The sequence below is a fragment of the Perognathus longimembris genome, chromosome 16 (assembly GCF_023159225.1).
Source record: "Perognathus longimembris pacificus isolate PPM17 chromosome 16, ASM2315922v1, whole genome shotgun sequence".
NCBI lineage: Eukaryota > Metazoa > Chordata > Mammalia > Rodentia > Heteromyidae > Perognathus > Perognathus longimembris.
The window spans coordinates 22,101,437-22,118,552 of NC_063176.1; the positions used below are offsets into that span (position 1 = coordinate 22,101,437).

The window sequence follows — 17,116 nt, forward strand, 5'->3', positions numbered from 1 at the left end:
CAAATTTTGAGAGCAAAACCAATTTGTTTACTTCCCCTTTTGACAGTGTCTTTTGTGAAGAAAAATGTCCATGGATTTTATTTCCTATTTCTTTCTTTTACTCTTCTTTTTTATTTTTTTTAAATAATTACTTATTTATTTTCAAAGTGATGTACAGAGGGGTTACAGTTTCATACGTAAGGCAGTGGGTACATTTCTTGTACAATTTGTTACCTCCTCCCTCATTTCTCCTCTCCCTCCTCCCCCTTTCCTTCTCCCCCCATGAGTTATTCAGTTGGTTTACACCAAATGGTTTTGTAAGTATTGCTTTTGGAGTCATTTGTCTTTTTATCCTTTGTCTCTTGATTTTGATATTCCCTTTCCCTTCCCTAGTTCTAAGACCAGTATATACAGTATCCAGGGTACTCAGATGAGATACAGTGATAGCGCGTGAACAACCACAGGAGGGGATACAAGAGGATCATCAACAGCAACAACAAAAAAAAGCTACTGTTTCACATGGCATGTTGAAAATAATTACAACAGTGATATAATACTTGCTTCCATAACGTGGAGTTCATTTCACTTAGCATCATCTTATGTACTCATAAGGGCATAGCTATTGCGCTCTTGTGATCCTCTGAACAGCACTGTTTTCTTTATTTTAAACATAGTTTTGTGTGTGTGTGCACGCGCGTGTGCACCTAGTGCACGCACACACGAATGCACCTATTCTTGGCCCTGTACATTTCAGTGATCAAGAAGGTCTTGTCCTCTTACAGTGTAAGATATAAAATATTATTAAGGTGCTACTGGCTGTGAATCAATTTTATAATCAGAAAATGTGAGGTCTAAGTTTTGAAGTCCGTTTTCATTATAATTAAAAAGAAGAAATACTGTAGTAGTTATGATTACTTCTTTTATAACTAAAAATTCAAGAGACTGACAAAGATCTTTTTTTCTGTGCATCCTGATATTAGCAATTCAGTGCATTTCTGAAAATTTATTTGCTTAGGGAATAATTTAAGCATTCTGTTTTAATGCTTTATAAAATCTATTATTTCAGCAATTTTAGATTCTTAGACAGGAAAACATGTATGTAACATCCCTTGGTGTTATTTCAAAGCATGACTAATATTTATGAAAATATAAAAAGTCATTGTTTATTTCAAGTAAGCACTGGTAGAACACATTTTTTCTTTTTTTTTCTTCTTTCCTCAGTTAAATAATTTCCATTTACTCATTTACTGAGCACTTACTATCCTTAGGCCTTTGTGTAAGGATTCGAATTCCTAGTTAGTTTAGTGGGCTTAGAGGGCAGAGATATCTGAGTTCTAAGCCAGATCCTGCAGACAAAACTGTGAGATTTTTTTTTTTTTCCCAGTCCTGGGGCTTGAATTCTGGGCTGGGGCATTTTCCTGACCCTCTCTGTGCTCAAGGCTAGTGCTCTGCCTCTTGAGCCACTACCTCTTGAGCCACTACCTCTTGAGCACTTCTGGCTTTCTCTGAATAGTTTATTGGAGATGAGTCTTACAAATTTTCCTGCCCGGGCTGGCTTTGAACTGTGATCCTTAGATCTCAGCCTCTTGAGTGCCTAGGATTACAGGTGTGAACCACTGGCTCCCAGCTCACCACTAGACTCTTATCTCCAATTAACTAGCAAGAAAAGCCAGAGTGGAAGTGTGTCTCATTCATATGGGAAAAACAAACAACTATCAATGGAGAGTGCAATTCCCTGAGTTCAAGCACCAGTATTGACACACATATGTACACACACAATCACACAATTACTTGCACAATTTACTACGTTTTGTGAGGATTTGGATGAGGAAACTGTTAGTGAGTTATACCATGGATTAAGAAAAGAATCCTACATTGGAATTAGTGCTAAAGGCTGATGTGGCTATAATATAAAATGACATCAAGACAGAATATGCTTGATGATGTGGTTTTGAGAGGCTTTTCATGGTGAGGTTTGGATTGGCCTCTAAAAAATGGAGAACAGCTTGAGCTGAGTGGTATGAGGGATAAATGTTGGCATGTGTTCGGTTGAATTATTCTTAAGATCATTGCATATCTGGATGAGAATTAGCATTCATTTCACAAATAATCAGGGAGCTACGGAAGATTAATTTGGAACCTGAGATTTCTATGATGGTCATCTTGGTTTAGGAAGGGCGTCTTATAGTAATGTCTAGGATGATTTTTAAGGTGGAGAGGTGAGGTAGACACCTCTTTATGATATTCTAGAGGAACGTAGTAAAAAGAAACCTAATGTAATGGAGATAATTTGAGGTTTGGAAAATGAAGTCCAAGTACCAATTCCAATCCACCACTTACTGCAGTACCAAGTGAACTGGCCATTATCTATAATGCAATCTCTCAGAGTTTAAAATTTCTCTTCAAGTGGGAATGATGAGTTATATTTTATTTGATTATCTTATGAAATAATGATTAAGAGTAATCTACATCAGATGGGCTGGACTTTAAAACATTTGGTGGGGAGCTAAGAAAGGCAGGAAGCTAAGACCATGTGAGATGAAGGTATCAATCTTTGAAGGGCAGTCTATGTGGATAGATATCTAACAACATCTGTATGTCAGGGTTTTCAGTACAAACAGCCAACAACTGGACAATGATGACTCAGTATTCCCATGATGGAAGCTATGTAAAATTTCGGTTCTTCATACTCAGAAAATGCCATACTATGCCATCTCTGGTGGAGAGGCAGTGCCCTAAAATATTAACCAGAAATTCAATGTAGAACCCACTTATTACAGAGGCAGTATTCCCATGAACTATGGTTCTTTAGGGCTTAGTCTAGGTATAGGGCTTCTATGTCTTTCAAAATAAAATTAGGCCAAAGTTTTAACTAGGGAAGCCTCTAACTCTCTGCCTTGAGTGGAATTATGTCAGGTCAATCTCCAGATATAAAATCTTTTTTTTTTTTTTTTTCCTGCCAGTCCTGGGCCTGAGTTTAAACTCAGGGCCTGAGCACTGTCCCTGGCTTCTTTTTGCTCAAAGCTAGCACTCTGCCACTTGAGCCACAGCACCACTTCTGGCCGTTTTCTGCTGGGGATTCAAACCCAGGGCTTCCCGTATACGAGGCAAGCACTCTTGCCACTAGGCCATATCCTCAGCCCTCAGATATAAAATCTTTAGCTCCTGATGTGTTGAGCCCTGAGTGATATGGCAAAATATTTGCTAACACATACTACTTGTGATAATTTCTTTTTCTCTTTTCTTCCTCTCCTATTCTTCTTTTCCCCCTCTTCCTCCTCCTTCCCCTCCTCCTCCTTCTTCCCTTCTTCTTCCTTCTCCTTCACCTTTCCCTCTTCTCTTCCCCCTCTTCTTCCTTCTCTTCTTCCTCTTCCTCCACCTTCTTCTTCTCCTCCTCTTCCTTCTCTTCCTCCTTCCCCTCCCCCTTCCTCCTCCTTCCCTCCTCCTCCTCCTCCTCCTCCTCCTCCTCCTCCTCCTCCTCCTCCCCTCTTCCTCCTCTCCTCCTCCTCCTCCTCCTCCTCCTCCTTCTCCTCCTCCTCCTCCTCCTCCTCTTCCTCCTCCCTTCTTCCTTCTTTCTCTTCTTCGTGCCAGTCCTGGGGCTTGAACACAGAGCCCATGTGCTGTCCGTGAGCTTTTATGCCCAAGGTTAGCTCTCTACCACTGAAGCCAAAGCTCCACTTCAAGCATTTTAGGTGTTTAATTGAAGATGAGAATCTTGAAGCTTTCCTTCTCAGGTTGGCTTTGAACTGTTATCTTCAGATCTCAGCCTCAGAGTAGGTAGGATTACAGGCATAAGACACTGGCTTCTGGCAGTTTTGATAATAGCAGTGGAACTAGAAACAAAATAGTAAGTTTAAGTAGCATTAAAATTAGTAGAATTTGGGAAACCATCATATGATGGGATTAAAAGGACAGAGAAGGAATCAAAATTTACTTTGGTATTTTATTCCTACATATGTAAATCATTAGCAGCAATTATATTAAAGTCTATTATTACAGTGAGGCCAGTATTACTGAGTAGACAGTATTACTGAATAAAAGCCAGAGTCAAATTGAGCTTGAGAAAAATTTCAGGGAGGAATAGTCTTTAAGAGAATTAAAGATTCCATGAAATATTAAGAATTGTCCAATTGCATCATTTTACTCTTTTTACTTCTCTCTTTAACCACCTATACAAGTATGCAATTTAAAACTTACAATTGTTAAAGAACTCTTCTATTTGGGAGGGGGGGAGGAATGATGATTGCATAATTTATATTTGAAAATGAAACTATTAGAACTACTAAAACTCAGACTGACATGTGAGTACCTTGTAGCTCTAGCTGAGCGTTGCGCAATTCACTGCTGTAGAAGAAAATATTAAAAATAAAACAAAGCCACTGAGTGGTGAATAATATGGAAAGAACAAAAACTGCTCTTTGGTGACTCCCCGTCTTTTCTATAAACAGGACCATTGCATGTTTCACCATTCAAAATTACTTCCATAGTTTTAAAATTTTTATTTAAATAAGAATACCTCAGAAAGTATTAAGGAAAAAAGAAACAAATCATATGTGAAGATTGTGTTATAAGTATACCCTGGTCTCAAAGAATTTATAAAAGCATTACACCCTAGGTGGTGGCAGGTAGCACTAGAATTGATAAAGTTGCTCATGGCAAAGTGTAGAATAAGAAGGGGACGATCTCATGTAGGACATTTAAGTAACACTGTATTTGATATTTTCTAAAAGGAAAATGTGCAACATATATTTCAAGAAATAAATTCATTGACAGTGTTGGAAATAAATGTTTCATTTGACATTTGGAGCTAAGTTATTCTCAGTGATGTCTATTGTATGTTGGAAAAGTATCTACGAAAAGTGTCTGAAAGTATATTCTGATGGACTGTGAAGACACTGAAAGCTCATTTTCTCTACAGGCAGGTGATTTTCATAAGAAAGAGAACATAATAAATATTCTGATAAGTCCTTAGCTTAAGTGATGTTTGCAGGTTGTGCATTGAATATTGACTGCTTGCTTATGGAAAGCTCTGTTTGTAAAATCATGGTTAGTTTGAATGGGAAGATACTCATATGGACGTAAAAAGTTTGCTTTCTTAGGGTTAGTACCTTATAGTCATAATCCTTATGTGCCACATTACAGTTACATGCAAAGGAACAGCATAGATTTCCTAATAAAGCTCTTTAATTAATACCAAATTCTGGGCTGGGTATGTCACTGTGATAGAGAATGAAAAGCTTAAAATCTATGCAGTTATAAACAATAATTTCATAGATAATAAAGAAGCAAAAACATTGGAAGCCAACTCACAATTGGAAGTCTGTTTTCAAGACTCCTATTAATAAAGGACTGGCTGTGATATAAAGATGTTACAAGTTAGATTATTTATGAGTTCTGTTCTTCCCAGGGTCTTTCACACTGAAGGTGATGAGGCAGCTCATCATCATGGCATCAATGCTATGAAAATCATGCCCATATTCCTCCAGCTCCTGGGTTTAATTTTTCTGATGTCTAATAGAGCATTGAGTAATGTCTAAAATAGTGTTGCCCTAGATGGCCACAATCCGCCATTGCTTAATTCATATGGATGAATACATAAAGGCTATGAGTTCTTGAAAATCATTTTGTGGTATAGTTATGGGCTATTTGAGCACCAAAAAGTTAGCTCTTGCCTCCATATAACAAATTGAGTCCTGTTACTCAATACAAGTAATTAAGTTTCTTTTGATCACAAATGTCAAGAACGCAGTTATTAATTTTAGGGGGGAAATTAGTAATGTTGACATCATTAGTACAAGGAAAAGCACACAAACTCCAGGTTTGGTGCCTCATTTATGCAATTCAAATCAATTGGGAGGCTGAGATCGGGATGATGGTGGATTGAGGCCAGCTGGGGTAAAAAGTTCTCCCAGCTATGCATTGTAATATTGAGAGGAAAATCATATTAGGAACAGCAGGATCCAGGGCATCCACCATATTCTTGGGATCTTCCTGATTAGTAAATCTTACCAATATTTCATTTGCTTCATTACTTTATAGTTGGAGGAATGGCAGAGAATGGGAATTGGAAAGGTTTCAGGAATATATGGTTTCCTGTCAGCAAGCTTATTGGTACAATAGCACCACTGAGTGAACATGCTTCCCGAATAAGAGCTTAGTTTTTTCATGTGCTCAATCTTTTGTGGTACTGGAAATTGGATGCAGGACTTCACAGTTTGCTAGGCAGGCATGCTACTACCTTCTGCCCATTTTGCTCTTTTTGACGTAGGTCTCATTTTTGCATGGGATAGCCTGCACCAGAATCCTCTTACTTATGCTACTTGCCATAGCTAGGATGGTAGGCCTGTACCAGAATACCCAGTTTTTTTCTGTTGAGGAGGCGTCTCAATACTCTGTTAGGCTGGCCTGGAATCTTAGTGTTCCTGATTTCAGCCCTTGTATAGCTGAGAAAACAGGCTTATGTTACTGTGCCCAGCTATTGCTTGAGATGGAGGAGGGAACAGTATCTTTTGAACTTTTGTTGCCCCATCAAGCCTCAATCCACTGTCGTGGATCTTGGCCCAGCTTCTCCTTACCCGTGGGAGAGACGTGAGGGCGTGCCCCGCTGTGAAAAAACGCCAACCCCAGCCCCCTTAAGTTCAAATCAGGACTCAGGACACATGAGATTTCGGGAGTAGCGCAAACATCCAAAGGCTTTAATTGCAGGGTGGGGTTTATATAGCAGTGATGACGAGCAGGAAGGGGAAGGATTTGGAGTGGCTAGCTAGACATGGTGATAGGCTGATCAGGCTGTCCTTCACAGGTGACATCAAGGAACTTCCTCTATGGGCGGTCCTCACCTCCCCTAGGACCACCTCTGGGTGGGTTCCTCCCCGGCAGCCATCTTGGCACGCAAGCGTCTGAGGCAGGAGGCGGGGCTGGCAGCCACTGGGCCCCAGGGCTGGAGAACAGGCGGGCCTATTAGGACCGCCTCCTAAAGCAGTAGCCAGTGCACCACAATCCACCATCCTCCCTATCTCAGCCTCTCAAGCTACTAGGGTTATGTAAATGAGCCATGGCACCCAGCTCATCCTTTTACTAATGATGGCAAAATGATTTAAATCAGTTTGGTTAATATGCTTTCTGTGCCTCTATGGCAAGGGCTGGGGTCAAGACAGAGGGAACAGGAGGTATTGTGATCGATAGCCTCAGTGAGAACATGTGGAGTGGGGAACCACTCTCTAACTGAAGAGAGGCATTGTTCACAGAACAGAAGGGATGAAAAGTGCTCTGAGTAGGAAAACACGTAGCTACTAAAGTCTTTTGTAATATCCAAACACTTTGAACATTTTTTTTTCACAGATAGCCTAATCAGTTATCTCATTTCTTCCAAATTTCACTACCCTAAAAGATAAAAGTGAGTTTTGCTTTAAATTGCTTATCGCTACTTTTATTAGAATCTTGTACTCATTGTCCAATGCTTTATTTGTATTTGTATGGAAATGTTACATAACATTATTCTTTCCTTATTTATGCCTTACTGGATTGAAAATATAGTTTCAAGAAATCAAATCTAATTTGAACAAATAATTTCTGTTTTGGAAAAAAACAAAACCTAATGGCATGTTTTTCAGGCAAGGTTAAATGCCAACTTTCTATTTGATACCATCAACCTTCTGGGCTACAAATGGAATGACCTGTAAGGGCTTTACCAGTTCTATTTTTTTGCTTGTCCTGGGGCTTGAACTCAGGGCCTGAGCACTGTCCCTGGCTTCTTTTTGCTCAAATCTAGCACTCTGCCACTTGAGCCACAGTGCTACTTCTGGCCTTTTCTAAATATGTGGTACTGAGGAATCAAACCTAGGGCTTCATGAGTGGTAGGCCAGCACTCTTGCCACTAGGCCATATTCCCAGCCCACTTTACCAGTTCTTGAAAGCAAGTGTAAGTTAAAGAAAGGACAGAGAAAGAAGTATTTAAAATTTATGATCTAATAATCTAGTATAAACAATAATGGGAAAAATACATTACTTCTCATTTTTCCCCAAGTATAGTGATTTTTCTTTTCCAGAAGCGTTTAATGAGGGCTGACTAGGATTAAGGTACTTTTCCATGTGCTAGGTTTATAAAGATGGACATGGACTTTAGTCTTTGCAAAACTTGACACATAAGCTTAGCAAATTGATAAAAGAATGGAGAAATTTTTCTTTTCTTATCCTGATCACATAGGGAAACATTTTGTCTGTCTGCCTTCAGGCATAATCCTATGCAACAAAATGTAGAGAGAATGCTTGGCAGAATTATTTCGTGTTTCCATTGGTAAAAAGCAGAGTGAGCAATTTGGAGTAATAGGGCATAACATTCACATCCGAGTGGGAAATATGCTGACACACACTTTTGTTTGGGTCCTGAAACAAATTGTACTTTCACAATTATTTTATATTATAGTTTCAAGGCTTTTTCTGAAAAGCCCATTGATCAATTAAGGGGGCATTGAATGATATCATGCACCCAAAGAAAAAGACAAAAAACAAAGATGCAGATGAATGTTTTCTGAGTTGAGGTGAGAAAGGAAGATCTGCTACTATGATTTGTTATAACACTGCAGTTGTGAGATATAAAGAAACTTATATGTTATGTGGCTTCCTCCCTCCTTCCCTCCCTCCCTCCCCTTTTCCCTTCATTCTGTCCTTCCATCCATTGCAATTATGTATGTGCTTTGCTGTCAGGTGAAAGAGTAAGACAGTGATTCTAACTTACAATGCTTCTCTAGATTTCTAGAATAAGTTTTTCTAGAATTTTGTCACTACTTAACCTGTGAAGGAAGGAAGTGCCTGGTTTTAGGAAGGGTCAGAGTGTTGCATGCTGTTGAGCAACTGATACTTTGAAACTCTAGGCATCTTGAAAAGTTGCGTTCAACTAAAACACAAGATTGCAAATAACAATTATTTTTACTTAGAGTATTGTCTCTCAGAGAAAAAAATTATTTGCTTTGGATGTTTGGCAGCCATAAAGAAAATAAAAATCACATATCTGAGTTTTGAAAGGAAAACTATTAAAATATGAGAGAGACTCTTCACCTGCTTATTCTATGGATAGCAAGTAATGAAAACTTATCATTTTGTTGGGACCTTTAAAACAAGTACTGCCCATTGATAAAATTAAAATTTGTACCTTTTATCTTTTGGGACATGCTTCTGTAATGTTTATAGCTGTTCATTGACTCAACAAGATGCATGCTATTAGACTTCATTTTACCCTTACTGGTATTTTCTGATATGCTTCCATCTGTTCCCTTAATAGAGAGATGGTAATAACTTACCTGTAATTATCGTTTGTCAGTGTTGTATATATACATATATATATATATATTCCAGTTAGATGAGCATTTAGCACATTTTATTTATTTATTTATTTATTTGGCCAGTCCTGGGCCTTGGACTCAGGGCCTGAGCACTGTCCCTGGCTTCTTCTTGCTCAAGGCTAGCACTCTGCCACTTGAGCCACAGCGCCACTTCTGGCCATTTTCTGTATATGTGGTGCTGGGGAATCGAACCCAGGGCCTCATGTATATGAGGCAAGCTCTCTCGCCACTAGGCCATATCGCCAGCCCCATTTAGCACTTTTAATAGAGTCATTTAGGGATTTATAATATCTCAATCACAATATGACTCCTCAACTTACAATCTGTAAGAAAGCAGAAATCAAGTCAAGGTTTTCACAAAACTCACACCTTCTCATACTGTCCATTTATTGCTGCTAGGGACAGTTCCTTGATGACATCACTTTATCTAGTTATTATTCAGTAATTATAAACAGTTGATTGTAAACCAGTAGACAAGCAGGATAAAAAGACTCTTTGTAACCAGTGAAATTGTTGGGACAATTGGGCCTCTGATTTAGCGAGGGTTCTCAGTGCCCCACCAGCTTTGCCAGTTCTGGTTCCAGAGTGCATGTCGGCACTTGTTCGCTAGTGTAGGAATTTGGCCTGTGTTGAAATTCTACACCTTGACATTACACTGGATGTCGACTGAATCCACACTAATTTGGAACATGAGTGGAGTTCCAGAGTGAAACAGTCCTGTTTCACTCAAGTCAGAGAATGGACAGCAGTGGGAGCTACTTTCATCTACTGCCAAACATCTGTATCTCAAAGAGGCCAGCAGGCAGCAGAGTCCCAGCTGGCAACTAAGCCTGTATCCGGCATCGCTGTTAACCAAACCAAACCTGGAGGGGACACATAAACAAATTTTTTCTTTCTCTTCTTCCCCCTCTTGCCAGAGAGAGAAATCCCCTGAAATTAGTGTTCACAATGTTACCAAACTGTGGAGAGATTTCTGGGTTGTAAAGTAAGTCATTGAAGTTTTATGCAACCAGTTAGAAGCAACAGAAAATAAACTAGTATAATTTCTCAACATTGAACATTAGTTCCTTAGCAATGGTATCTTAACTCAGAAAAGAGGAAAACTTGAATTTTGAATTTAGGTTGTAGGACTACCTGACAGGATTTTTTTCCCATGTATTTTTAAAGAAAACATTCAAAACAAATAAATCTAAAATAGGAGAGAAAGTTCTGGTGATCTTAGGATGTGCATTTAAGTTTATAGTTTGGAATCTGCTGGAATGTAGCGTTTTCACTTACACAAAAAAACAGAATTAAAATTCCATATTTTAACCTCTTTTTCTATTATAGATTTTCACCAGTTTATAAACCCACGTGTTACAAATGTTACTGTGTATATCTTTAGCTATTCTTCCTGGATCCTTTTCCTCTGTAAGTCCCCATCTTTATCTTCTATTTGCTTTATGGGAGCAACTGCTTACCTGTTAAAAAGTTTTTTGAGAGCTCATGGCTCACAGAAAGAAGGAAAGAATTTAGAAAAGGAACAGAAGAGGAATAGACTTCAGGAACACAGATCTGGTTTCTCAATCAGGTTAGAATCTCATTTTAGGAAACATTTCCCTCTACAGTGTGAGTACTTCTTGCTTTTTAGTAATTATATTACTTGAGTTTCCACCTACAGTGTTTTCACAAGTATCAGTGTTTCCACTGTCTTGAAGGGCCACCTATTTACATTCACTTATTAGTATCAATGAGTTCATGAAATGAGAAGAGATGTATTGAAATGGAATATTTGTGGAGGGAGAAAAAACATATATAGATACTATGTTCAGAAAAGAACTGAGTGACTATATGTACCCAGAAATTTAAGTGAGACAATGAGGGGGGAAAGGACCAAAGAGTAACTTATTCTATATCAAAGAATTACCCAAAGGTTGTCTTCATGCTCAAAGGGAAAGGGAAAAATACATATATACTCATTTGTAACTGTAATAATTATTGGAGGTGAATCAGCTTAAAAAGATGAAAGGTTTATTTTGACTCTGTTTTGGGACTTTTACTCCATGACCCATGGCTGGTGACCCTCCGTAGTCACTACCTCAGTAAAGCTTCCACCACCTCCCCATAGTTCCACAGGCTGAGGAACAAGGATTTCATACATGTACTATTGGAGAGCACCTATCCAAACCACATCTGTCCATCTGTCTGCTTATTTTTCATCTGTCTACCTGCATATCTATCTGGAAATAAAGCTAAAATCTTCTGCGGAGACACCAACTTTTAAAGGTAATTGTAAGCCAGATTTTAGGATATGTTAGGTAAAACAATCAGATAAATTTTTAACAGGTTATTCAGTGTTACATTTTAAGATGCTTAGACTATCTCTCACACATCTGTAAGTCATGGTTAGAAGAATGAGCTTTGTACTCAATGAAGCCTAGAGTTATCTGCCTTAGTAGTTATGAGCAAATGGTTCTAGAGCAATTTTAAAAGCAACCTGAATTCTAATTTCCTCATCTAGAAAACAGACATAATATGTCTGAGTGCTGAGAATCATCTGGAGAAATCAGTTACTGAAATTTAAACAGGCAACAAATGATAATTATCATCACGTTAGATTTTAAAAAATTTCCTTGATGATATTTTTGATGTAGAAAGTTTTAACTCATAAGGTTTTAGTCAGAAATAGTTGGAATGTATTTATTTTTATAAAATTTCCTTACCGTATTTTTAGTGATAAGATGTTGGAGTAATTTACTTTTTTTCATGGTAAAAAGTAAGTTTTCTGTGTATGCACAGATATGCACATATCCCCAAATCTTAAATAATAAAAATTTGAATTTAGAGAATACAGTACTTGAAGTGATCTGCTTCTGTTAATAGCATTTGGTTTGTAGATTGGGTCCATGGAGCTATTGGGTCTATCTGGGCAACTAAAGCCAATCTTCTATAGAAAGTACTTTCTGTTTCTATTGAGAAATAGTGAAGGGAGATACTATATATTTGAAGAAGCATTCTTAAAAATTCCTGCAATGAACTAATGATGGAAGTGCAGAGTAGGAAAGATATTTTATCAGTTATCATATATGGAATGTTCAGTTTAATACTTTGTAATTTGGTAACCTTACTTAGTTTGGTAAAAATCGACCAGAGTGTTCATGAATACACTTCTTTTTCATCAGTTGTTGAATAGTGATGACATTTTTGATATTTGGTTTTTTGGTGGTGATGGGGGTTTGAACTCAGGGCTTGGGCACTGTCCCTGAGATCTTTTTTTTTTTTTTGCCAGTCCTGGGCCTTGAACTCAGGGCCTGAGCACTGTCCCTGGCTTCTTTTATGCTCAAGGCTAGCACTCTACCACTTGAGTCACAGCGCCACTTCTGGCCATTTTCTGTATATGTGGTGCTGGGGAATTGAACCCAGGGCCTCATGTATATGAGGCAGGCACTCTTGCCACTAGGCCATATCCCCAGCCTCTGTCCCTGAGATCTTTTTTTTTTTTTTTTTTTGGCCAGTCGTGGGCTTTGGACTCAGGGCCTGAGCACTGTCCCTGGCTTCTTCCCGCTCAAGGCTAGCACTCTGCCACTTGAGCCACAGCGCCGCTGGTGGTGCTGGGGAATCGAACCTAGGGCCTCGTGTATCCGAGGCAGGCACTCTTGCCACTAGGCTATATCCCCAGCCCCTGAGATCTTTTGATCGAGGCCAGCTCTCTACCACTTTGAGCCACAGCACCACTTGCTGTTTTTCAGTGTTAATTGGAGATAATCTCACAGGGACTTCTCTGCCTTGATTGGCTTCAAACCAGGATTCTCAGATCTTAGCTTCCTGAGTAGCTAGGATTACAGATGTGAGCCACCAGCTCTAGCAACATTTTTAATATAATAGATCCATTTTAATACCTTGAACATTTCAACTTGTACAATTACTTGATGAGAAGACTTTATGAACTATTTTGACTCATGGAATTGATTTAAAAGTTATTGATGTTAACTGTGTTCAACCATCAAATTATTTTGACGTTTAGTTGTTTTCTGAATATAGAATATGGTAAACTCTAGGTTAAAGAACAATTTTTTTTTGTTTTCTAGTAATTATGTAAACATTTTGTTTTAAGTTATGGCAGTCACAATTTGAATATTTCAACATTCATAAATAATTAAAGGGCTAGATGGTTTGCTACAAAAATTACCTTCATCCTGACTTAGCCTTACTTATCCTGATTTATCTTCTTATGGATGAGATAATTTATACAGTCAGTATAATGTAAGAAATCAGAGATCTTAAGAAATAACGTAAACTTTAGAGAAAATCAGATAATGTTGAAGAACCTCAATTGGATTATATCAGATGGCATTGCTAATTTTATATTTGAACTGCTGCCTTTCAAGGAATGCATTACTTATGATAGGCCATTTGTATACAAACTTATTTCATTAAAACAATTAATTAAAAATATACACTGATGTATTCTAGGCTTGCTTCAAACTCTCTGTCCTCTTGTCTTAACCTCCCTCCTTCCAGATATGGGTCACTATATCTGGCTATTGTTAATATATTCTTCGGTACAAAGGTCTATTATACAGTGTATGGCAGAACATAATTGATGTTAGCTTTAAAAATATTGGTTTAATGTAATATAGCTACTTTAGTGTCTGAATCCATTAGCACATAAATTGCTAAATCATCCTGATTCCTTACTTCAAAATGAAAATACTTTGTAAGATATAACCGTCTAGTTTCATAGATTCAGACAACTCTATTCTCCAGCTTTTAGTATTAAGTATTATGTGAACAGTGGTCAATACTGGTCAGTATTAGTAAGACAGAGAAACAAATATGATTTAATAAATTCACAGAGATCATTCTGGGGTGCATTTTCTCTGACCTATTCCCTAAAAAAAATCACTCTGTAATTATTTGGGGAGGTATTTTTGGTCTCGAACATAGGGCCTCTCACTTCTTTGACTTGCTTGTTCAGATGGTCCACTTGAGCCATTGTCTCGAGCCCTGCAGTTTGTTGGTTATTTTGGAGCTCTTCAGACTTTCCCAGAGGTGGCTTTGAACTACAATCCCCCCGATCTTAGTCTTCTGAATACCTATAGTAACTGATGTGAGCCACCGGCACCCAGCTTTTTTGTAATTTATACATTTTCTTTAGGAGATTTAAGAAAATAATTTTAATTTCTTTTTCTTTTTTTATGATTTGCTGGCACCACATTTTGAATGCAGGGTCTCATGATTGTCGTGCTTTTCTGCTCTAGGCTGGTGCTCAACGACTTGAACCAAACTCCAGACCATCTTCTTGGTTGGTTAAAGATTGAGAGAACTTTTCTTTCTTAGGCTACCCTTGAGGTGTAATTTTCCAAATCCTAGGCACCTATATAGCTAGGATTACAGGGAGAAGCCTGGTGTCCCATAATAATTTTGATTTCAGAGAGATGAAGCCTTTAACTTCTCTTATAATTTTCCTTGCTACTTAAAACATGCTTCAGTAATACTGATAGAAAAATGGCTAAGTAGCTGATAAACATATTACAAACTAAAAGATGCAACTAGTCCCGTTAATGTGATCTATTTTTAAATAAATGCCTTCAGAACTGGTAGCAGAAATTTTGTAGTTTTCTTTGATTTATGGTCTGTTTTCCCCCTTTCTACTCCCCCCTTTTTATTAATGTATTTATTGTCAAAGTGACTCGTCCCATTGTTTTTTAAATCTCAGGTTGTCCAAAGCAATATCTATTAATGCCCATTTTTGTTAATGGGAGAATTTTTAGCTCTGTATTCTCTTACAGAATTTTTCTAGCTTATTTCCTTCAGGATCTTGTTATCTTAATTCTGTCAAAATATTTAAAGATCTTGGTGATGGAAATACCACTTCTCCAAGGGGCAACAATAACATGAAATGGTCCTCAATTCTTGAATCCATTGTACACATGGGGCAATCATTTTTTATGGTACCTCAAGGCCAGTACCCCTTTTGAGAGATGCATGCACATCAGTTGGGAGAGGTCTCTGGATCGACAGTTGGTTTAAAGCATTGGGGATATCTGTGTCTCACCTTTAGTGAAGGAAGCACAGGAAGCATTTCTTTTTCTGGTTGCAGGCCTTCCTTCCTGTACTAGTTGGGAGCAGAACTTGCCACAAACCCACTGCGCAACTCAGTCTTCAGCTTCTGTCAGAAAAGGAACACGGCTCAAAGATCATCTGGAATTTGTCTGACTTTGATAATACAGTGTGCAGAGCTGTTCTAAAAATAAAGACAGGATTGTTGTGGCCATTTGGAGCAGCTTATTTCGTCATTGTTGTTTTTCACTTGTTGCCTTGTGCTTTGTATGGTGGTTTATATTTCTCAGAAGCAAAAGTAGAGCCATTCTGTTCAGGGCCTTGAGAAGGTCTGAATACAGAGTCTGTGTTTTTGAGGATCAAATTTGGCTCCCACAAGGACTCTGCTCCAACAGTGTAATGTTTGATATGTACAAAACAGATGAGCTCTCATGGGAATTAAGTCTGAGAATAAACTAGAAATGTTACTATCAAATAAAGAACTGATTATTTGTTGATAACATATTGAACTTTAAGTTCAATCCACACCAACATTATTAAAGAGGCGGGGTCTGATTTACTGTCTTGAATTTGCCTAATGGAAAAAGCCAGCATTGATTGAATCCTATTAGGAAATTTTAGTTGTCTTTTCATACTGCAAGGCCATTAGATTTTGGAGCATCCAGCCTACTTGGGCTTTTCCTAGATTTATTCTAATCCAGTAAGAATCACACAGTATACAGTTTTAGAATATGCCATGTTGAAATTCCCTACAGTTTGGTAGCTTTACATGTAAGAGTTAGTTGATTATCTCATCCCTCTCTCTCTCCCTCTTCCCCTCCCCTCTCTCTTTTCCTTCTCTCCCTATCTCCCTCTCTCCCTCTCTCCTCCCTTGACAAAATTAGTGCTTGGTTGCTGTCTTCGAGCATTTTTCATTCAAAGTTATTGCTCTACCATTTGAGCCGCAGCTCTACTTCCCACTCCTTTTGAAGTTCATTGGAGATTCGAGCCACACAGATTTTCCTGCCCAGGCTGGTTTTTTTTTTTTTTTTTTTTTTTTTTTGGCCAGTCCCGGGCCTTGGACTCAGGGCCTGAGCACTGTCCCTGGCTTCTTCCCGCTCAAGGCTAGCACTCCGCCACTTGAGCCACAGCGCCGCTTCTGGCCGTTTTCTGTATATGTGGTGCTGGGGAATCGAACCTAGGGCCTCGTGTATCCGAGGCAGGCACTCTTGCCACTAGGCTATATCCCCAGCCCCCCAGGCTGGTTTTGAACCACGATCTTCAGATCTCAGCCTTCTGGGTAGCTAGGATTGCACGGATGAGCCACTTATGCCTGGCTCTCTACCTTCTCTCGAAGTGAGGACACCTCAAGTACTTCAAGAATTACGATTGTAATCTGATGCTTCATTTGTTATAATTTTGTTCTATAGCTTGGTCTCATTTTTTTTCTTCTAGATTCTAGATAAATCATGTACTGAAATTCTGGAATTGAGACCATCAAGTGTCTGTGTGGGGGGTAAGTGTTTCAAAATTTAAAATATCATGTAAGAGATTGTGGTGTTTTTTTTTCTTAGTTAAAATATATGATTTGAAACTCATGTTGCAAAAAGAATAGCAAAAATTAACTTTTCTGGCATCTTTTTTGTGTAAGAATTTTAAAGTAATTCCTTGAAATATTTCTATTCTAAATTCAATTTTTTTAAGAGTGGAGTGTTACTTTAAATAATGAGTATATTGTGTGACAGGCTTTTAGAATCTTCAATATATTTAGTTCA

General features: G+C 38.3%; 1 protein-coding gene across 3 annotated transcripts in view; it reads left to right on the top strand.

The window, feature by feature from the left end:
• Antxr2 (ANTXR cell adhesion molecule 2) overlaps positions 1–17,116 on the top strand; it is a 128,701-nt gene that overhangs the window by 18,079 nt on the left and 93,506 nt on the right. For all 3 annotated transcript variants that reach the window (XM_048363850.1, XM_048363851.1, XM_048363852.1), the window contains exon 8: positions 16,797–16,857. In XM_048363850.1, coding sequence (XP_048219807.1) covers positions 16,797–16,857 — 61 coding nt within the window. The remainder of the gene's footprint in view (positions 1–16,796; positions 16,858–17,116) is intronic.